This window comes from Argopecten irradians, chromosome 12, assembly GCF_041381155.1.
Source record: "Argopecten irradians isolate NY chromosome 12, Ai_NY, whole genome shotgun sequence".
NCBI classification, from domain to species: Eukaryota; Metazoa; Mollusca; class Bivalvia; order Pectinida; family Pectinidae; genus Argopecten; species Argopecten irradians.
Genome location: NC_091145.1, coordinates 801 through 25,891, shown reverse-complemented (window position 1 = coordinate 25,891; position 25,091 = coordinate 801). Strand labels below are relative to the sequence as shown.

The following is a 25,091-nucleotide window of genomic DNA, read 5'->3' as shown; positions in this document are numbered from 1 at the left end:
TCAGCATAACTAAAACAGCTATCTGGATTTATATATAAATACCGTTTTTATAAGCAATTAAGCGAGGTAAACGTTAATTATTTGTCTGATTTCTGTCTTTCACTACAAACAGACCGGTAACATTACATTGAAATATCGATTATTGTCAGTGGAGATTGAAAGTCATTCTTTACATCCCAGTGTCGTGAATTCGAATGACGTTATAGATACGTCATGGTAATCAATACAGTCTCAGACGGCACTTAGGAGTGAAACGAAGGGAAGTAACTCTGATTTAACAGAGTGAAATGAAGGGAAGTAACTCTGATTTAACAGAGTGAAACGAAGGGAAGTAACTCTGATTTAACAGAGTGAAACGAAGGGAAGTAACTCTGATTTAACAGAGTGAAACGAAGGGAAGTAACTCTGATTTAACAGAGTGAAACGAAGGGAATTAACTCTGATTTAACAGAGTGAAACGAAGGGAAGTAACTCTGATCTAACAGAGTGAAACGAAAGGAAGCAACTCTGATTTAACAGAGTGAAACGAAGGGAAGTAACTCTGATTTGACGAAGTAAAAGGAAGGGAAATAACTCAAATAGATCAGAATGAGTATAAATAACGTCGATTGGATATATTGCCAAAAGCATTGGTCCAAACAGAATACACAACATTATAACCTGGCAACTGTCGCTATGGTGATGTCGATATACCGAAACCACCAATGAAAATATTCAGAACGGTGATGCCAAATATTAGACCGACGACACTATTGTTGAGCTTACTAGCCCTCGGATCTTCTTCTTCGTTGTCCTCTGTGAGGCCGAGGATTAGGATGAGAACGCCCACACATACTTGTAGGAGGAGCGTAATACTAATTAGGACAATAAGTGGCCAATAGTATCTGTGGGAGGAGCCATATTCGATCACGCTCTTCAATTGGCTGGTATTGGCTATCATCAACCCCACATCCATAAGGCCTTCAGCCACCGTTTTCTTCTTGGCGTAGTAAGTTTTTGACATATTTCTGAAACAGAAAAATTAACTGAAAATATTAGATATGCTTTGCTTTTAAACAATTTTCATTGGCTTATACATGGTCAGTGACGTTCAATATATTGCATATTGTTTCAGTGTTTCCATTTTTAGAAACACCGATGTTGACATTCCTTTGAGAAATCCATTGCACGAACACTGCATTCTTCAGGGTGCCGTTCTTTGACTAACGCTTTTTTTGATAATTAATTTGCGCATTATGATATTGTTTTTGACATTTTTGAAGAAAAGACATATTTAATATATTAAGACTTTTGTTGAGGTCTATAATTGATATTCATGCCAAAGTTTTTAATTCCATAAGTATTGGTTTGCTTCTTACGAGATCCATTTTGTAGATACGAATTATATGACAAAAACGTCTTTAAAAATAAAGATATGTAATGAATCGTTACAAGTATTCGATTTCTTTTCATATCACCGACAATCTATGTACAGTAGACGGACTTTATCTTTAAATGAGATTGATCTTTCTCCTTTCGTGAGAAATTTGGCCATATTGATTGCAAGCATTTTGGGATGGCTTTAATTTGTTCTGTTTTTCAATGTTAGGCAAACATTTTGTTCTTTTTTACCCTTTTTCCAAATGTTGTAATGGTTTAATGATGTTACTAACTTACCAACCGAAACAAATAAAGTTATATGGATCTATATATATTTCAATCTGAGAGTTCATTTTCAGTAAAACTTCATAACTTTTAAGTTATGTAACATCTAATTTTTTTTTTTTTTTTTTTTTTTTTTTTGTCAAAATGAAATCTATCTCTGATCTAAATAGGAGCTTACCTTTAGACTCGCTGTCCTTGGTTGTATAATTCTCTCACGAGGTATGATGCGATGGTATGACGTCAGCGAGTGAAGTAAGATATTATTTCAAACATTTGTAAACGTGCACAACGAGTAAACTTGGTCAAAGTTGTCCTCTTTGTTTTATTTATCCAAAATGGTTCTTAGTATTTCCTCTGAAACTACTCTGATGTTTAAGGTGAAAGTATAATCACGATACGAGAATGTCTGTACATATACTGGGTAAAATGGACGTCAACTGTAGAGTTGTTGTAGAGACACTGAACCAGTGATTTAGAGGGGTTGTAATTTACCAGGGCCCAAATATGGGTGTCACCGTCTGGCGTATCTTAAAGCCGAGGAAAGATTTATTTCTTCGCTGATAACGTGGATCAAAGTGTGGGTGTTTATATATATAGTTGAAGGCTCTGGTCCTATAAGAATCGATTTTCAATTAATCATCAGCAAGTGCTCGTACAAAATGTAATGAAAATTTAGTTCAACTGAATTCATACTTTTTCCTTATCAGACTTAAATATCCAATGTTAAACTGTTTCTGTGTTGTTGTGATCAGATGTACAAGACACGTACATGAATGAAATATCACTTTTGATAATTTCACTCGCTTTTGACAAATCGGAATGCAGCATTGACAGTGAAAATATCATTTTGATTGTTACGTCTTTCGTTTTTGCTAAAAAAATGACGTCATATTTTTTGTGTAGAAATACATTTGTATGACTTTATGCTCACAAAAAAAACGACGTAATTATCGCAAGGGCAAACAACTCTGTAAATTCGAATGGCGGAATAACCATTGGCGGAATGTTACTAATAAATATACCTTTCCTTGTTTCTGGATGAATACCGGTAACATGTTATCTCGTGAGGTGGAAATTTGTGCTTCGCACACGTGAAAAATATAAAAGTTTCCACCTCAATCGATGTAATATAACCGGTATTCATCAAGAAACAAAGGAATATCCTCTATGTATGCATGATGTAAAAATCATAATGAATATGAAACTCTGTGCATCAAACCCGAAACATCATTGGCCATGAAACTAGACTTCGATATTTATAAAATTATGGACCTTTGCTGAGGTTCATATATGGTGTTATATCACCCTGGTAGAATAAATAATAACTGGGGGCGTAGCCTGGGGAAATTACTTGTGATTCTACAAGTGTAGTACATTCATAACACCATATGAACCAAAACAAAGGTCCTTAAGTTTTATTTTAGATATGTAGCTTCTTTGACAAATGGCAATATAATTCTCTGATGCGCATGTTATGCACAAGAAAAATGTTGGTCATAGAACGCCACCTTGAAGAACGTTTGGGCAATAAAATTCACAAAGGGTTATTGACTTGGTGTTTCTAAAAATGCCGAGAAACACCGAGTCGATTTACTTTTTATCTACCTCCGCGTGACCATGTAGTAGCCAATGAGAATTCGGGCAAATAAGAGCATATATAATACTATATAATGACTTCAAATAAAATGATGTATTATGTATATGTGTTGGCGTGCCATTGTTCTCAAAACAATAAGTTTTGCTTGTGACCTTATACAATATTAAATTGTGTACATGTACATGTGGTTCCTCAGGGTGGTCTCCTATTAAATGCTGTATGTAAGTTTATAACAAGTACTTTGATTCGATGAAATCAGGGCAATATTACACTATATGTCTTTACAGGTTACATCCTTAAATGACCCTGGCTGTTAATGGAACGTTAAAATGATTAAACAAAACAAAACAACATACTACATGTAACCATTAAATCATTATTCTCAATATCGTTTGGGGTTGTGAATGCAAAGACAAAAAACGGAAGGACAATAGACGCGAAGCGTCTAAGAAAAAGAATGTCCGTCCGTTTTTTGTCTATGACTTCATTACCCCATAGATATTGAGAATAATGCTTATGATTTAATTCAGATAACTCAATCAGGTACTAATAAGCCATATATTTCCGTGATTTTACTTACTTTTACAATAAAACAAATTGAGTTGTGGCGCATTAATATCTTATCAAATAATTCAGTCTGGCCAATGACAGTGCCGCTTTTAAAATTCCCCGCGAAAACGTTCTGTATTTATGACGTCATAGTAGTTAACATACAATACTTTGGGTCTATGGAAAATAAGTTCAAAGATCTAACCAATAAAATGAGTGTAACATATGAAATTAAATTACTTAAGCATTGAAGTCACTATTTTTTAATTTCATCTGGGTATGAAAGAAATTTTGTTTGCAAACTGTGTGAATCCGCGTAGCGGATTCTCACAAAAGTTTGCAAACAAAATTTCTTTCATACCCCGATGGAATTAAAAAATAGTGACTTCAATACTTATAATTAATTTCACAGGCTACTTTCTAAAATGAAATACATTTACACACGTACGATTCCATTGATTTTTTCCAATGTCGGGATTTCCGCGCCATTCTCGGATTTTTTTTTTCATCGCGGAATGGAAAAAATGAATAGACCAATCAGAAAGCCAGTAACAAAGAGAAAATTAATTATAAGAATGTGAAAATATTTATTTACATAAATATTTGACACACAAAAGTCTCCATATACCATTTTAGGGGTTTTCGGGTCTACTCGGTGAAACAGACTCTACATAGTGTATATACATAATAAATGTAGCCAGAGAAGGGTGGATAGACACTGAGACAAAAGCATGCCCCGTCTTAACTTGTCGAGCCAAGGGTATTAGTTCGGTCCTCGTAGTAGAGAGGGGATCGGAATGTACCTTCATAGCTTGGCTATAGCGAAGTTGCCCCGTCTATAGCACGACAAAGGCTACTCCAACAATGTTAGAATGTATAGCACGACGAGAACACTTTCGATCATTACGTCGTGTCTAACTATATCGGTATTGCACATCAGAAGTTTCAAATATCGAGATCTAATATTATTGGAGATTAGACAAAGGTAAAACATATGTCCTGTGGGTCTTCACAAAAATCGTGAATACCGTTGACATGTTCAATGTTTTTTTCTTCAGACATCGTCCTAAACTACTATACATGTACATTGCATACAAAAGGCCGTCACCTATGATCTGACGCACCATCGTTTCTCAATCTGATTTTGGAAATTGGCGGTGGCACATTTGCATATATTGTAGATGTATTTTCCTGATGTGCCGTGTATAACGAGACAAAATTTCATTTTTACAGTAAACCACCGATAATATTTCAGTGACTGGCCAATACACCACATGGGACATGTATATACTGTAATAACATGCAAAAAGATTCCACCTGCAAATTTCCTAATCACGAATGAAGACAACTTTGTGCTCGTTTTGATGAAACGGAAGTACACTCCAGCCATAATGCCGGCATCGTTGTAGATTTGTGTAGAATTGGGTTGATGATTGAGCTTTTCACGGTAATAACGAGAAGATGCAATATTAGCAATGTGAAATGGATTGGTGTATGTGTATATTGAAAAACACTAGCAATGCCAAAGCCTTGTGTTGGTCATAGATAGTTCCATAGAAAGGAAAAGATAATCGATAGAGACAAACATGCCACTAAATCAACAATGGTTATTGGTTTAAATTTTATAGTGATGATTTTATTAATGTAGATTCACGTCGTAGACACGTCGGGTATGGAATGGAAGCCAACACTTTTGGGTACAAATGGCCTGGTATTATATATTTCGGGAGTTGTCTCCTTAAAACCATATTTATTTTAGAAACTTTCTTGTGTATATTAATTTAAAAACAAGGGCTTTTTAAAACAGGTGTTTATACGGCTTAATAAAAAATAAACAAAATTCAGTCATGACGACAAAGCTAGAGACACGAACTCGTCCTATAATCTTCACTATATTAAATCGGCCACATAAGTATTGCACTCATGTGCATTATTTATTCAGGGCCTGATCATTGTTGTTTGTACTAATCCAATATTGTAATTATTGAACTACACACGTGCGTTACATGTGCTGAGTTTCACAGTAGAGATAGATGGCGGCATCCTTCAGGGCGGCCGGGGTGTAGCTTCATCCTTGTAAGATGGATTTCATCCATATTTGGTGTGAAACATCGTTGGGAAAGAAGGACAATCATATTTAGGGATAAAATGAGCCTGGTCCGACCCCTAGGGGCAGAGGAGCGGTGGGGCTCCAAAAGGGGAAAATTTCTTAATTTAAGCTTTAAAATCCTACTCCTCCTTCATCCTTGAATGGATTTCATCCATATTTGGTGTGAAACATCATTGGGGAAGGACAATCATATTTTATATAAATGAAATAGATCCGATTCACTATGGGCAGAGGGGCGGGGCTCCAAAAGGTCAAATTTTCTTAATTTAAGCTAGATCCTACTCCTCCTTCATCCTTGGATGGATTTCATCCATATTTAGTGTAAAACATCATTGGGGAAGGACAATCATATTTTTATATAAATGAGCCTGGTCCGACCCCTAGGGACAGAGGGACGGGGCCTAAAAAGGGGAAATTTTCTTAATTGAAGCTTAAAAATCCTACTAGTCCTTCATCCTTGGATGGATTTCATCCATATTTGGTGTGAAACATCATTGGGGAAGGACAATTGCATTTTATATATGAGTCTGGTCCAACCCCTAGGGGCTGAGGGATTGGGCCCCAAAAGGGCAAATTTTCTTAATGTTAGCTGGCCCACTTCCTGTTTTCAGATTTTGGTCTCCAATCTCAATGAAAATTGGTCTATAGGGGTTTAAATTAATGCCGAACAACATGCAAACATTTTCATTAAGTCTTTGGTTTTCCAAGATGGCCGCTGGCCCACTTCCTGTTTTCAGGTTTCAGTCTCCAATCTCAAGGAAAATTGGTCTATAGGGGTTTTAATTGATTCTGAAGGGGAACTTTAGGTGAGGACAATCATATTTTATAAAGGACCGAGCTAAGACCCATGGGGATAGTATGGCGGATGTCCAAAATGGAAGCTTTGCTGAAATTTGGCTTTAAAATCCGTAAATGGGTTACAACCATATGTGGATGAAGGGCTACCAAGTTTGTTCAACGAATGACATTTACCTATTTCAGAAACTTACATATTCAACTAAGGAGTTCCTTGTATTGTTTATATTAATCGTTAACCAATACTTTATACTGTGACTTTGTTGTTTTGTGCAATGAGTCAGATGACCGTTAAGGCCCATGGGCCTCTTGTTTGTGTATTGCAGGTTTGTGCTTCTCTGTTCCACATCCTATTAACACTAATTATTACTACATCTGTGCTTACTAAACAGTTTCAATTTATAGTTAACATTTATACTATCATAATAATAATCTAATGATATGTTATGTATATGTACTCTTGGGTTTATATTAAATGCTTCTCAACCTTAGGATTTTGACACAGGGAATTGTTCACTCTATAAGAAGCATTGGCGATAAACTTTCTCAACATCTAACAAATCTGGCTTAATACTATTGCTTATGACGGCCATGTTATACATTTAATAAAGAATAAAACTTAAGTATAATTTTGCATATAATCAATGGATCCCCCCAATCTTTCTATCATCTTACAATGGAAATATGTGTACAACCAGTGATACACCAATCTTTTTTGGAGCCCTTGGGATAGGTTTGATATTTTAATAGTGTAGCTCTTAGTTACAATAACTATTCAATGTAAACTACTGGTATATTATATAAAAAGCAATATATACCTCAACTTCAGAGATCAATATATGATGGTGGTCAATGGTACAAGGTATGGCTGAAATACTCAACAATTGTAACTTGTCATTGTCTTAAACTTTGACAATATTTGTTCACAAATTTCATTTAAATGAAAATAATGATGCCATTTCTATGACATAGGGCACTTTTTCATTATTAAGAATATTTATTGTTGGAAACCCACGTGCCACCACACTAACATTTATCACAAACCACACAGTGGTGTCTCATGGTCTCGTAAGATGTACACACACAATGATAAGGTGGTAGGTCGTGGGGTTTCCGACGATGGTAAAATTGAAATTAACTTTTCTCTTGTAAAACCAGTAGTTAAATGTGAATGCTAAATAATTACCAGTACATACATGAATATATTTTTGTAAACATACATTTTACCAGATGTATTGTATCCTCAATGAACATAATGCGTCTGTATCACAAACACATAGAATGTATGCTTTGGTTAGACACTTTTTCAACAGTGAACATTTTTAGATAATTTTTGTTTATTGTCTTCTACGATACCATGACAAAAGAAGAAAACACATGGCCCTCGGAATTTTCATTTACTAAGAGCTGTCCGTTCAATCACATACATAGGGTTAAGGTCCACTGTGGGAGATTAGTCTAAATCTACTTTTCCTCGTCATCTGTCAAGATTTGATATGTTTTGTATGCATTCTACCTCGGTACAATTTTATTATTAATTCAATAACATCTATCTTTTTTCGTCCTTAATGGGGCTTGTTGACAATTGTAAAATTAGTTTATATCTAATTAAATTTTAAAATGAAATATATATAAAAATCTGCTTATGTGCCATTCATAACTTATGGTTTTGTGATGATTTATGTATTTATTTTATATTTCCGTATACCGTAATTTCCTTTTTTGCGTATTTGCTAGAGGGCTTTACGATTTTTTACATCAAAAAAAAAATGCTTAATGCGGGCCCCTATCCCTGCCGATGCGAGTTATCAGTGAAAAAAACTATTACCAAATTTGAAAAAAAATATGCAGACTATTCGTGTAAACTATTTCACACATATGGAAAATTGCTCGAGTAACCCTCTTACCTTATGCTAAAGGTATTTTTTCATATGGGGCTATATATTTCTTCTTATATTTAAAACCTATTTCCAAACAAAATTTTATGAATATATTTGAATAACTTTGGGTCTTTAAATAAACATGTACCCATTTCTAAATGAAAATCACTATAACAGATAAACTTATGTACTATTATTAGTACACACTACATATGTATTGTGTGTACTTCCAAGGTTTACATTGACGTGTTATCAGTTGCGGGACAATCTGCCGGTTGCGGGGTATAATGGAAATTTAATTTAACAACAAAATCATCATAGAAAATGCATTGCATGATCTTCTTTTTGCTTTTATCTCCCGCCAGTCTTATGCGGCTACCCTGTGCGGGGTTGTAAAATTACAATTACGCAGAAAACTAATGGCAACTTACATTTTGCTGAGTATTTTTACACAACAATACATTTGCCAGCAAGATCTTAGCAGTCATATCTGTCAAATAAATATAAATCTATGCTAATAAAGGCAAGAATTGTAAATCCATACTATAAAGACATTTCATTCAAGAGAATAATTTTTTCTTGTTTTCTCTAGTTGAAATGGTATCAAATAAAATCTATAAAAAAACTGGACCTCCTTAGTAAGCAACCTACGTTTGAAGCTCTTTTTCCTTATCAAAAAACATAGACAACATCTCAGACCTAGACCAATTAATCTCAAAGCATTCTTAATCTTCAAAATCTCAACCTTTGTTCTCTATAATTATTTTGTTTTCTTCTTTTCTATTACACTCATCTTAAAAAAACACAAACATCCAAACAACCTTTTTTTCCTAAACGCGACATGCTTGATAGAACTCCAGCTTGTCGCAAGAGAGCGAGACCAAGATCCCCCATCCCATCCACAAATCCACCTGCCACCATTCGAGAAACAAAATAAAACCTCCCATCAATATCTGGACAGCGACCGTAAAGTCCAAGGGGGCAACAGCTATCAACCAATTAAACCCTATAGAGGGGCCCAACAGGAAAAAATTAAAACAACCCCACATGCATTATTACATCCAAAATAAATCAAATGATATTTTCCAATTCATTCTGATTTAAATAGAAAAAACAAAATTCCTGAAAACTGGAAAGACCGTAACAGTGAGAAAAGGACTTTTTTTTAAACAACTGTCTCAAAATTCAGAAATATAACCTGTAATATGTACCCCTGACCCCCATATGTTTATTTCATCTAAAGTCAGAAGAAGTGATATTTAACATTTTAGATGTCTTAAAATAATTTTAATACTCTACAGTACCCCACAGTTGCCTTAGCAAAAAAAAAAGAATCAAAATTTGAGCTCCAAAACTTGAAAATGAAATGTTTTCAACCTGCAGCTTACGTTTTTGTTGTGTTTGCTTCCCCCAAGTCCTCCAAGACCCCCAAGTTCAGATCCACCGCTCTTCTTTTTACCTCCCTGCTGTGTACATACACCACTTGGTGGCTGTATTGTTGAGGTGGATGTGCATAGGCCTGGATTGTTGTTGGTAACCATATGCTGATTTAAAACAATAGGAGACATTTCTATTTTGAAGGGAAGTCAGTCAATGGTATTATGATGTCACAAGCCAATGTTTAAAGGAAATAGTTACTGGAGCAGAAGTTCTCATAAATTTTATAAAGTAAATCAAAATATTATTATAAAAGTTCATTTACAAGGATGCACCAAACAGCCCCGACAAGAATGCATAAGATGACTATTCATCAATTTGAACAATAATTGGACTGTTTCAAAAACATCGTATATATATATACATATTGTATATGTCCCCCCCCCTAATTAAACACTAAAAACTATAGTAAAAATAATTTCTTTTTTCCTTTTGTTGCACATTGCACAAATCAGTAATTTCATTCCATATCAGGGTAATGAGTGACACAGATTTTTTTTTCAGAATGATTTATTCATCATTTATTATAAAATCTTTATAACTTTCTTAAACTTAAGTAATAAATTAGAAGCTCAATAAAACTTTTCAATGGTGTGTATTAAAATTGGTGGCATGGTAAAAATTAAGTAACTTTTGTAACTGAAGAAAGCTCTGAAAAAAATTCAAAATCGTTTGCTCAATGTTTTTGAATAGTGAAAAAAAAATACCATTTGTCAGCCCAGTGGCAGCATCCTTTAAATGGTGTTAAATTGTGTAATTAAGAAAATTTGAAAAAAAAGAAAACATATCATCCCAAAAATTTATGACCCATCTTTCATGCTTAGGATAGTTTGAATTTCAAACAACTAAAAAAGTGTTTTATGTTACCCACACACGCAATTTCCAGTTCTAGAACGAATATTTTGGTACACAGCCTACTATACCTTTCGGCTGGGTTTTTTGGGGGTACATACGAAATCGGTTTATCCTCTGTGTCCCCCGTAAGTGGAGCACTGCCTTCCGAAAATCAATTGGACACAAGGTTTTTCTATACTTTTTTTGTAGGTTTCCAGATTATATTTAATGCAATAAATACAAGCATTTTTTTCCCATATTTTGTTCCCAAAACTGAAAAATAAAAACCTACACTATTAAATTAAATACTACTACCAAAACCCGCTCCACAAGAAAAACACATCAAATTCCACAATTTTGTGGACTTGCCGTAAAGTATTAATCCCCACAAAAAGACCTTCATATGTAATTATTGAAAAAACTAAATAAGTGGTTCTCGATGATAAAATTTGATATTTTATATGTGGATTCCGTTTAATTGCCTCCGTAGGGAATAGCCGAAATCAAATACAAGTACAAATTTGCAACAGATAAAAATATGCAAACAAACGTTTAAAAAAAAAATGCTTTGCATAAGGTCATCTACTTTTAGCTTCCATTAAGCAGTAAAAAAGGCACCTAATATACAGCTCTAAATAGACGAACCACCAATTTTCTGTCTAAAATAGTCCTTTTGAGCTAACCAAATATTGCAAGCTACAAAACACACTAGTTCATTTTATTGAAAGTTTTTTGAAAAGTAGTAACATCACATTAGCATCCAACAAGAGATCCCAGAAGTGATCCTTGGCAACCCCATCAATGAGAATGATTTACGTCTGGACAAATTACAGAGGGGAATCTTTTCTCTAAATGTTTTTTTAGGTCACCTGACCCATAAAGAATATGGTCCAACGTTCGTAATGTGCGTCGTCCGTTAACATTTCCTTGTGAAAACGCTGATAACTTGAGCAAAATATAAACAGAGCTTAATGAAAAAATTTTGTTATGTTGACTAACATTGGGAAAGATCTCGGACAAGTTCTAAAATCAGCGTGATTTCGACTGTAAATTTACGGAGTTATTGCCCCTTATTGCACTAATACTTTATTGATTGGACCTTGTGGAACTGCGAATAACTTGAGTAAAATATGAAAACTAAGCTTAAAGATGCCCTCCACTGCTAACAGAACGCATAAATGATATTCATCATTTTGAACAATAATTGGTGTTTTAATTGTGTATATATATGTCTAATTAACACAAAAACTATAATAAAATAATTTATTTTGCCTTTGGTGCCTGCGCACTGAGTACTTCATTCCATATAGGATATAGTAGCCGCCACAGAAATTTTTTCGGGATGCATTTAATTTTTTATTTTTTTAATTTTTTAACTTGATGTAAATAATTAGAAAAAAGCTCCGAACTTTTCAAAAGTGAAAAAAACAGTCGGTGGCAAGGAAAGGGCTATAAAAGTCGGTAAAAAATGGTGGTTTAATGTATCCAGTATAATTTCTTATGGAAATGGAAAAATAAAATCTCTCCGCCAAAATCTGTTTGCGTACTAAGAAATTAATTTAAAGTATAGGAATCTTAAAACACGTCCCTCCGGCCTGACTATGTCCCCCCGTGTGTTTAAATTTATACAAAACGCAGGCCTCGCTTTCAAATGCTTTACAACTTTCGCTTTACTTTAATGGTCAGAAGCTAGGGAAACGTAAGCAAGAACTTGGCCCATCGTATTAATATGTGAGAACTTTTGGAAGGCCAAGGAACGCATTTAGACTGGTTTTCTATTGCCCGAACTTCTATTCACTTTAATGGTGGTAATGGTGGGGTAAAGTTAAGTAACTTTTGTAAATGAAGAAAAATGGCAAAAAAGTCATCTGCTGCAACTGTTTTTTATGATAGTGAAAAATACCATTTTGTTATGCAAAAAACTTTATTATTATTGTTATGAAAACTTTTTGTATGCAGAATTCCAGGAACTAACATTGGAAAAAGATTCTCGAATGAAAGTTCGAAAATCAGCTTTGACATCTGATTCGATTGGTAATTTTACGAGTTTTTATTGCCCTTTGCACTAATAATTATTATTTGAACCTCATGAATTCGATAATTTGAGTTAAATATAAAACCGATCATAAATGAAACTTTGTAGACAAGTAGACTAACATTGGAAAGATCTCGGACGAGTTCGAAAAAAAATGAGCTTTGATTCAACAATTAAAAATTTACAGAGTTATTGCCCTTTTTGCACTTATAATTTATGATTTGTTCTTGTGAATACGAATTAACTTGTGAAAATAAATGCAAACCAGAGCCTTAATTTAAACTTTCTATGTAGACAAACATTGGAAAGATCTCACACGAGTTTTGAAAAATCAACTTGATTACAACTTTAACCTAATTATGGAATTATTATCCTTTGCGATAATAATTATTGAACCTTTGGTGAACACGATAAATGCCGAGTTTATGCACCAATCTATAAAAGAAACTGTGTAAAATGTTAGAACCTATTAGATCCCCTATGTTTCCTAATTCATGAACAAAAGACATCAGTTGGCTAGTGAATGACATAACTAACTTTTATCAAATATCAGGTGACCTTTAAGGCCCATGGGCCTCTTGTTCAAACTTTAACAATCAAAATCCAGGTGGCAGTGTACAGTAGATTTGAAAAATTCAGCAAAATAAAGTGCAGGCTTTAATTATGTACACACAGCTTTTTAAACCTTAAATAACAATCTATATAAAAAGTATATAAATTTTTATTCCTACACAACGATTTTTGGGCAAATAGTTATGCAGAGTTCAATTTTGGACAGGGTCCGCTTTTTTGTGGTTTTGTGAGCCTGTAAAAACCATGGTAAACCCAAATAAGTTTTTTTTGTGTTTTTAAAAAAAATGCAAAAAATTGGGATTTTTCAACCCAAAATTACACCCCCCCCTCTAGGAGAAAATTTTTTTCTTTGAACATAGTTTATATAAAAACCAAGCATCAACAACTGCCGTGTGATTAGCGGAAACTGAGCCCTAATTTCGACATAGGGTATATCGATTAAAACTTTTGAGCAATCTTACCTCCTGTACCCCAGCTATCAGTTTTCTGCTGCTCACAGTATTGAGTTTTTTTTTTTTCCATCTTAGACGCACAATTCGGATACCCGTCTTAAACCATTAATCTCGAAGCCCATTTTGGGGGAATTTCTTTTATGCAAATGTAAAAAAAAGCCTGCATATATATTCTCCTAGATTGAATTCACCAATTTTTAGGACATATACAATTTTTTTATTTTTTTTATGCATATAATGTAAAACAGGGCTTTTTTCCCGGGGTGGGCTTTTCTGCTTAATAAAAAATCTCACCCATGGGCCATTCGGTTCATTTACTGTACACTGCTACCACTTATACAGCATGTTTTGTATTTTTAAGTTTTCCGAAAAACCCCAAATAATGTCTAAACAAAGTTGTAAAACGAAACAAAATGACCTATTATCCGGCGTATACTGTGTAAAAAATCTCTAATAGTCACCGAGTAATGCCAAATATTTCCCCTCGTATAAGGTATCTTTTTTTATGCCCAATATTCCTCCAATAACAAGTAAACAAGGGGAGGTAATTTAGAAAAAATAAAAGTTTAAATAACTATGCTGTTTTATTCAGAAATAAAATTATTCTGAAAATTGAAAATATGGTATTTGGAGTTTCTCTCTATGCAGAAAAAGTGTGAAAAATACTGGGTTGTTGTGAAATTCTGACCCCCCTGTTCAAGTGACGTCATAGCAACCATGACGTCATAATAATTGTGACGTCATCATTATCTGCGCAAATGACGTCATAAATACTTTTAGTGTTATTATTTCTGACAATAAAAAAATCCTGTTATTTACTTTACCATAAGCATTAAATATACTTATTCCCGAAAGATTCTAATCTTAACAATGACATTCAAAAATGTCATAATTTCCAGCATAATTAATCACAATATTGAGTTTTCAACCTTGAAAAAAATAGCAGAATATTAACATGTATATCCATACAAAACTGTACGCTATTTTCCCATTTTTAATGAAAAAAATTAAAGCCCCTTTCCCCCTCTTTTTACTTAAAGAAAATGCCAAGTAACTGACAATATCGGCTTAACCGAACCGACACTCACTCTAGTACAAAAAAATACATATTAAATAGCCTTAATTATATGAAAACTGAGAAATCAATGAAAAAAATCCAAAATTAGCACTTTTGCTGTTAAATCTCCATGGATACCATGGGTAAATAAGCATAGCAAAAAATTAATTGGAATTCATATTAAATGGACTGGAGAGACACCCGTTTAGCTGTTTTCAGCTTGCTGTTTCAAGTGTAAAATGATTAATCAAATTAACAGTCAAGTAGCATATGATCATACCATACCTAGGTAGCAAATTTACAGAATGGCAAAATGAGCCAATTACCTCCCTTAAGTTTGACAACCTACCCAAATGAAAAACATACAAAATATGTTATTTACATGTGACGACAGTTTTTTTTCAACTGTTTAGATTGTGAATTTTCCTAGGACAAATGAAATGAAAAAATTTTTGAAAGCAAAAAAACAAATTATAATCAAGGTCCCCCCATTTTACCCCAAAAATATGTGATTTTCCAGACACATTATAATGTGGCAGTGTTAAACAGTTAAGATATTTGAAAAAATTCAAGCAAAAATAAAGTGTGCAGGCTTTAATTATTGTAACACACAGCTTTTTATAACCTTAAATAACATCTATATAAAAGTATAATATATTTTTTTATTCTACACAACATTTGCAAATAGTTTTTATGCAGAGTTCAATTTTGGACAGGTTGCCGCTTTTTTGTGGTTTTGTGAGCCTGTAAAAAAAACCATGGTAACCAAAATTAGTTTTTTTTATTTTTTGAAAAAATGCAAAAAATTGGGGATTTTCAACCCAAAAAATTTACACCCCCTCTAGGAGAAATTTTTTTTCTTGAACATAGTTTTTAAAAAACCAAGCATCACTGCCGTGAATAGCGGAACTGAGCCCTATTTCGACATAGGTATATCATTAAACTTTTGAGCAAGATCTTTACCTCATACGTCTTACCCCCAGCTATCAATTTCCTGGCTGCTACAGTATTGAGTTTTTTCATCTTAAGACGCACATTCGGATACCCTCCTCTAAACCATTAATCATCGAACCCCATTTTGAGGGGAATTTCTTTTATGCAATGTGAAGGCCCCCTGCATATAATTCTCTAGAATTGAATTCACCAAAATTATAGGACATATACACTGTTTTTTAATTTTTTTATGCATATAATAAATATAAAATCAGGGGCTTTCTGCTGAATAAAAATCTCACCCATGGCCATTCGGTCTTACTGTAAACTACCTTTGCAAACCCCAACAGTGGCGACTGGTCACCAACTCTGAGAAGACCGACGCAGCTTTCCCCCCCCCTAAAAACGCAATATGCCAACAACTTGGGCCCTAGAGGAACCTACAGAAAATGAAATTTGAGAAAAATCTATATTTAAGCGCTTTCTGAGAAAAATAGCGGTAACAAAAACCTCAACTATCAAAATCCAAGATGGCATGCCTGTCTCTCTCGCTTCAATTAAGCGTCAGCTAATGTTGATTCAAAACTCGGGTGTCCCAAATTGCAAAAATGAATGAGACCACAGATCCCTTCTCAGAATTTTCTGGAGAAATAGCGCGTAACAATAAAACTTTAAGACTATATCAAAATCCAAGATGGTTGGCCTGTGTGGGCCATTTTTGTTGACCTGATCGATCCCAAGTAATGCTCAATATTGCAACAACAAGGGCCCTAGGGCGAACCCTACATAAAGAAACTTGAAAAAGATCTCTTTTAGTGCTTTCGGAGAAAAATTGGTAACCCCGTTGCGGTAAACCCCCCCAAGAAAAATGTTTAAAAAAACGTGGGAATGACGGACCCGGAACAACCGAAGCCAACGGACGAAAAAGTATGTATTTTGAAATAGCCCCACCATTCTGTGGAAATTAAAAAAATAAATGGCATGTATATATAGTATGTCTAAAACACAAAACCATCAATACGCGCTTGTCAATGTAATACATAAAATAAAATCACCAACCGGAACCATTTTACCCTTTAAACTGTTGAACAAAATAAAACCCAAATCCTAAAAAGGAAACACAAACAGTTGTAAGAAACCTTGGTTTTGGGAGCAAATCCCTGCTGCATTGAAAAGGCTTGGTAAAAATTCTTGCTGAAGGGTAGAAGCCCTTTGGGTGGAGGAAGCCCATAACTGGCCAGTAGTAAGGGGAATTGGGAGGCCATACCCTTGGCCCTGTGGGTTAGGAGGCCGGACCTGTTCCCGTGGTATGGGGGCCCTGAGGATAAGGCGTAACCGGTCCAGGGCAGTGGCACGCATTGTTGAATACCCACCTAAAAGGTTTTAGAATTTGAAATTATCAATATCAATACATTATTTTGTATATTCCTTAAAATTATACCATAGCTGTACAACCGTATTTATGCGCTTTATAGTGCACACTTTATTTCTAAAATTAACAAGTGGTAAAAGTTGGGGTGCGCACTAAACTGCAAGTTACAGAGTCATTGGCCCAGCTCCTGGGTCAATGAACCGACCTGACCGGGCAGGACCCGTCCTAGATAAAGTGTGTGCCTTAAAAAATTTTGTATATAATTGGCCGTGAATAATGGTTATGATTTAATACATGGTGATCATTTAAGTCAATTATCAAGTGCATAATATTCCAATCGTAAAAGAAAACCAATCACTCTTGAAAAGTTGCAATCTTTTAATTTCCTTTGGAAATTTCGTATTTTTGTAGCAAAAAATATGGGTTTTTCATCGGACTCTGGACACAATGATTACGGATCTGTGGTGTAAATCCCTTTCAGCAAGCTAACCTTCCTCTGTGGTTTTGAAATTAGCCTACTTGGGACAGCCTTTTCCCCAGCCTAAATACCTTACCTTGGACAATTAATTAAATCTAAATCCCTAATCAGATACACAATAGACCTTTGAATTGTATTACCACTTTGGATTTACACAAGGTAAGATTAAATTTATATGATAGTAAAAAAAACCCAGTTATTTGTTTGAGAATCCACAATTACACGATAGTTCCATGCGTCAATTCACCAAGCTGAACTATGTCTCTGCGTTTGTTGTAAAACAAAAGAGGTTCAATCATCGTGACAAAAAACTCCGTCTCAGCCAGAAAAATAAATGTTTAAATGAACAGAAAGGGTTTTGTTAATAAGGCACTTATCAATACATAGAGGAAACCGTTTTGCTTTTGATTTCCTTAAGAGCGAATTTGGAGGCAAAATATGCCAAAAATGTTTTTTGAACCGAAGATAACATAAAACTACAAAAACCCAAGCTTTTTTTTTTGTATTTTTTTTTATTATTTAAATTTACCCGCCAAATGAAAGTCTCAACAATGGTACCTTCTGCAAAACTATACACGGTTTGAGGCGCCTATACGCGCAAAAATAGGGAAAAAATTCCTACGAATAAAAAAGTAAAGTGAAGGAACAAATAAAATTTAACTTGAATGGGGATGGAACCGATTCAAATTGAAATAAGCTGTAAAAAAGCATAAGTGTGTAATGATTGTTAAATTACTATAAAGGAGAACATTATCCAACCCCCTTCCCAATCCATCAGAGCGCTAATAACCCCCCAGCGTGCTGGGTGGCTGGTGTGGTAGGGTGGGAGTGTCAGGCCGCTCACCAAATATCCAGGCATGAGGGGCTGGGGGTGGATACCCCGCCGTAGGTTACCTGGAAATGGAGCAGGTCTGGGCCCCTTTAATAGGGCCCCCCCCTTGCTGCCCTGTTGGTGGATGTGTATGCAGGTCTAAGCTTGGCTAATGCTGGGGAGGGTGGAAGCTGAAACTACACCGTAAAAAATCTTTGTTTAATTTTATAACTTTAAATTTTTGTAGTAATTGACCGGATGAATCGAGGAAAAAAAAAAATTATAAATATAAAGATGAAAAAAAAAAAAAAATCACAACTAAAAATGCAATGATTAAGGAATTGTTTTAAAAACCTATTTAGATCCAAAATTTTTTTTTTTTTTAAAAGGGTTTGTCCTAAATCCATAGATTTGTGTCCAGCAAACATAATATTTTATCATAATTCGACATGAATAAAATTAGCCCCATTTGTTTTATACCCTAACAGACATAGTGTTCCCTAGTCTAGTCAACAGTATACCCATCATGATGGCCATTAGTCCCATTGTCAAGTTGTACCAGGGAATGTAAGAGGATTTGTAAAGTGATCGTAACCCCTGGGATAAAAATCGATGAAAATTAGGTCTTCCAATGATTGTCAGTACATTTCGTGTGGAGGAAAAAAATTAAAAATTGGGTTGATACCTTCTCCTGAAAAATATTTTTACACAACAAATTTATTTCCACAAATTAATACATACTGCAATCACAAACAGCATAGAATTCTTGGAATAACAAAAATAACCTGAATAGCAACTTTGAAAATTCACACGAAAACAACCTACTAACAGATGTGTAGACTGGTTGTATGAACTCATACACATCGAAGAAACAAGAACCATATAATCTTGTAAAAATGTGGGGATCATGGGAAAATAAGTTGGATGAATTTGGAAAAAACATTACCTTAACTCGTCACATGGCCTTGTTTCAACCCACTCACTGTCCCCGACAAATAAAAAAAAAGATTGTATTGTAAAGTTTAAAATAATCTAACCTCTAACCCGTCAAATAAATTTCCCAAAGATAAATTAACATTGAAAATAAAAATATCGAGAGATACATGGTTAGTTAAAATCATTACAATACAAAAGGATTAGTTTTAGGAGCGTAGACATAGGAAAAAGCCTAAAATGACGGAGGCCTTTGCTCTGAGTCATCCTCGTCTTTTTTCCGTGTCCGAGCACCAAAAATAATCCTTGTATTGTAAAGAAATAACTAACCGAGGATTTCTGTTTTTTTATCTGCAACCAAATTAATGCATTTCAAAACGAAAAGCAACTATTTGGTAACCTATTTTTTTCCCTGTACTATTTTGTTTCCGCTATTTTATCGCTCGACAGCGAGGAAAGCTTTCTTTTGATGCGGGATGTAAAGATATCATTTGCACATAACCGAAATTGATGTGCCACTCCTTATAACTTGCGTTTATGGTAAAAAAATAAAAAAACGCAATTCACAAATAGGGCAGTCCCCACCGCAAACTCCGCCCCCTCCTTACCAATTACTATTCAAGTGTGTAAGAGTCCACTGGGAAAAGGAAAATGAAAAAAATACTCATATAACAAAACATTACCCATTTAAAAGAAATTCTACTTAAAACAATACAAATACCATATTGTCAATGAGCCAAGAAAAAAACGGCAACACGCCATACGAGAAATTTTTCGACATCCGTAAAAAAATGTACAGTCCATTTCCGGCTGGAATGTGGACCCCCGTCCACGGGTTTTTAGCGGGAACTGAATGAAACGTTTTTTCCATCACCGTGAAGGTGTTCAAAGTCATGGGTCAAGATTAGAGAAAAAGTGTCCCTGTCAGAATATGGAACAAATTTCAACTGGATCCGTAATTGGGACATGATAAAGCAATATAGTAATGACTGATAAAGCCACACAAGTTTTTATCCGGCAAAGTAAAGTTTATCTGGTCCATGATTATGTGGGGGAACCAGTATAGCCCCCAAGGAATAAAACATATATATCAAAGGACCATACAAATTTGTTTATCTAATCATATAATCCAACAACTAATTGTCTGCCTTTTATAGAACCATAAACTAACTTAATATAATTAAATTAGAACAGTATCACCACTAGCTTTGTAATAGATGAAATAAATCTGTTTTGATATTCGTTTCGCAATTTTAATGAAATAGAGGCGACCAAACACCTATCATGAACTTCATTTATATATAATAAACTTGTGAAAGGCTAAGCCCTGTTACAGGACTACTGGGTAGGTAAAAACACATACTTGGGAGTTCAGCATCAGATGCAATGCCGCCATCGAACCAGATTAAATTCCCCTTTTCTTTGCAAATTGTTCCTGGTGGGGTTAAACAGCCTAAACAATCTGGACTGGGTAAAGAAGAAAAAGTTTTCCCTGAATTTTTTGGTAAACACTTTAGGCGCCGCTTTGTCCATAACCGTCAGTGTTAGTTTTTTTCCAAAAGGTGCAAACCTCATTGATACAACCTCTTTAAAAACAAAATCAGCATAGCACTGAGCCATTGTAGAAGACAACAGACAAGGATATTTTTATTATGCCTTTGCTTAAGAAATTATTTACATTTAATGATATTTTTCTAAAATCCTTGAAACTTATAACAGGCAAAAGAATCAAATAGAAAAATAATTGTTACAGAGAAAATTATGTGGTTTTAATGCAAAATCAACTATTTGTGCAACTAGCATATAAAGGAAGACAGCGGAGCTGTAATAACCTTATAAGATTTTATAACATGGAACCTCAAGAATTCCAAGGTCGGAACACCCGTACCACATGGAATTTGGCCGAAACTCCGAAACCCATTGCCATAAAAAGTTAAAACATACATTGTTTTTTTTTATTTGGTGATTTATATTAAACCAAAACTATATTTTTGTTGTAGTTCCGAATCTATATGCTTCTAGTAATTTAATCATAAAAGATGGTACCGCAAGAAATTTCCAGCCAAGATTATAGTTCCATAAAAATTGTACTTTAGTAAAGTTTATTTATTGATATAATCCTAATTTATCGATTCGAAGGACTGCGTCAAAAACAGTCCAAACAAAAAGTATAGAACAACAATGCGATGTTCATATGAACCGTGCAACGAAAAAGAGGAAACAGCATTGTAACCAAACCAATATGAAGTGTGTAGGGAGGCATTATCTTGAGTAAAAAGAATGTTAACAGTAATATGGATACCACCATACACCAACAAATAACACCTGATTCAAGCGAAACAAAAATTGTGATTCCTAATGGAGAAGAAAAATGGCCTCTCTTAATAGAAAAATTACAATAAATTAAAATAAGAAAAATTTTGTCCAATCCCATGAAAAACATAATCCGTAAAATAAAAATAAGCTTCTGATTTAGACTAAAATTGTGTTTTTTTAAATTATTCCATATCCGTATATTAACCAAAACTCCTTGCAACAAGACTGTGAAGATGGTTAAAAATAAAGTATTTTATTCTGGGCTACTGTGCATCAATACATACAAAAACCAAATAAAGGACACACAAACAATCGCAAAACTTGGTATACCAGAATAGGCATAAGGGATTAAAATTTAGAAAAATTCAGTAAATTTTAGCTTTTTTCCAGAGACAACGTGGCCCGGTTCCCAGAAACTTTTTTTTTTTTTTAACAATTATTATTTAATTCAATTGTCAATTTTTATTATAAACAAACACATAAACCATAATAACCCAAATACTTGTACAATCATACAAACTATCAGACCCAGACTATGTGGTTTTCACTGTTCACATGGATGTTAATATAGTTTAACATTTTTTTTGAAAAAACATTGGGTTTTATTATTTAGCCGCACAAAAAAAGGTTTCATTCATTTTAATATAACAAGGAAATTGCCCCGTGGTAAATTATTTGCATAGTATATATGTTGTCCCCCCCCCAAAAATTTAAAGGGATGCCCCAAAAAGTAAGATATAAATCCCCCCAATTTTTTTTTTTTTAATGATACAGAGTTAAACTCACCAAGTTATGTCACTCCTCCATTAATGTTAAAATTTTGTGTTGTAGGATTATAACAAGTTAACTGTATTAATTTTAATATAAGTAAACAAAAAAAATAAGGTTATATCTAACTATCACTCAAGCAGCACCATGAAGTAACTGTAATTTTTGATAGTTTCAAAAGAAATTCACTGTCAATAAGGGAAGTTAAAAGCCGTAAACTATCAACAACTGGCTAATTTATAATTATAACAGAGTTTTAGTTAAAAAACAATCCGGCCGTCCCAAAATAATTTTGGGTTAGGTAAGCAATAGTAATATAAATGGCCGAAGTCCGATCATGTAAGTCCCCCCACCTAACACAAATTACTAAGTCCGCGTAGATTTTTCCTGGTTGAACCAAGGGAAATTTTAAAACAAAGAGTTTTTGTAGGAGGTTATGTAAATCGCCAAGTTAATGTTTTCTGAATACAGGTTCAATGTTCGTTATTATTATCTTAAGGAATTTTAAATATTAAACACTCTATAAAATCCCCTAATTGGGGCCTCCGACCCCCCTCCTGGCGACCTAGGGTGTGTACCAGAGCCAAAATTATATACACAGATCTGTCTGTATTCCCGCTACTTCACCAAGGGTGTTTTATTATGGCCCAAAAATTTGGTCACAATCCCCAGCAAAACCTTCCAAGAGAGCAAGTGAAGCGAAATTTGTATAGTGAGTTTTTACATCTTAATATTTTCCGCTATTGGGGCTCCCCCACTCTTCCTGCCCCCCCCCGGGGGGGCCAGTAAGGCCAATAATTTAATAACAAGAAATCTGGGTTTTTTACCCCTTTTCCCAAAAAAGAAAAGTTTTTGTGGCCCAAATTGGTTTACAATTCCCATCAAAGAAAACCTTCCTATAACTAATTACGTATTTAAAAGATTTAACCTTACCCCTCAATTTCACGCTATTTTTGGGGGGGCCCCGCCCCTCCCTGCCCCCGGGGGGATCAGAGACCATAATTTATGATACAAGTTCTGTTGTAATGTCCCCTTCCCTCCCCTACGGATGCTTTGTGGCCACAATTTTGGTTTTAACAATTCCCCAATCAGAACGTCTATGACCCCTAAACAAGTAAGCGATTTTAAAGGGATATACACCTCTGATTTATTCCCCTAATGGGCCCCCCGCCGCCCCTCGGACCCTTCCCCCATTGGGGATCAAGAAGCCAAAAATTTTTTATTATAAACAAATGATTCCTGGTTATCCCTTGCCCCCCAAGGATGTTTTTTGAGGCCCATAAATTATTGGTTTTTTAATCAATACCATATCAGCAGAACCTCCTAAGACTAAAATTAAGCGATTTAAAAGGATTTTTACCTCGCAAAGGGGGTACCCTATGGGTGGGGGCCCCACCCCTTCCCTGCCCCCGGGGGGGTTCCATAGGTCACAAAAATTTTAATACAAATTTTCTGTTCACCCCTCCCCCCAAGAATGAATTGGTTGGCCAAATTTTGGTTTACAGATCCATAGCAAGAAGCACCACCCCCCCCTAAAATGACGAAGTACGATTAATTAAAGGAAAATGTATTGAACGGACATACGGACGAACGACGAAACCGCCTGACGGACGTACCGGAAACCCGAACGTACCGCCCGCTCCCAAGAACATAACACAACACCGGCTCCCTTGCGGGCCAGGTGAAGCTATAAATCATACAATAAAGGCATTCTATTTTTAAGAATCAAAACAAGTCAAAAGAAAAAGTTTCCAAATAACTTGGTCACAACACCGGAGGGTCGGTTCAGAACTCCCCCCCCCAGGAACCAATGAGGAACGCCGCCCTTGTCAAATCACGCTTTCTTGAAAATATATATTATAATGAACTGAACATCATGTGTGAGAGCTAGGCCAGACTCGTCAGTCCAATGAAATATTTAATTGGTGGGAGGAAGCCCATACGCTTTGCTAGTGCCTGTCAAGTTATACCTGACTGACTGATTGAACCAAAAAAGGGGAAACAGCCCACGGGGAGCAATGCCAGTAGGACGTCCTGTTAAACTAACAAATGTTTTTTGTAAACGTTTGCACAGAAAAATGATAGTACATATAATGTTTATTGAAATTGTAACATATCCATCCTCTCAAGGGGTGCACTTTCCCACCACAGTACCGTTGCAAGTTTGAAATACGCACCAGTAAAATATTCAATTATGTTATTTAATTTATACATGTGATATGCCAATCTTGAGGGGAAAGAGATAAAAAATAAACGATGTATTAAACAGCGGGCTGATAAACCAAGATTTTATTCTATACGTTAAGTTAAAAAATTTGAATTATACGCTATGGTTTTTAGAGGATTATGTTGGATAATAGACCAAAAAATAACCGAGTGTGGGTTTTACTTGACAAAAAAAACCCAACATTCTTTTATAATGGCTGAAACAATATTGACGCAACGTTTTTTTTCTCAATCTTTAATTGAATTTAACTTTCCGTTTGTTCAATGATATAATTACAGGCCAATGGTTTT

General features: G+C 34.8%; 1 protein-coding gene across 1 annotated transcript; it reads right to left on the bottom strand.

Moving 5' to 3' along the window:
- Positions 1 to 673: 673 nt before the first annotated feature.
- LOC138336503 (ninjurin-1-like) lies at positions 674 to 17,255 on the bottom strand. Its single transcript, XM_069286009.1, has 2 exons — positions 17,164 to 17,255; positions 674 to 1,007 (listed from the first exon to the last, which is right to left on the bottom strand). Exons 1-2 carry the CDS (start codon positions 17,253 to 17,255, stop codon positions 674 to 676), a joined length of 426 nt encoding a protein of 141 aa, XP_069142110.1.
- Between the last annotated feature and the right edge of the window lie 7,836 nt (positions 17,256 to 25,091).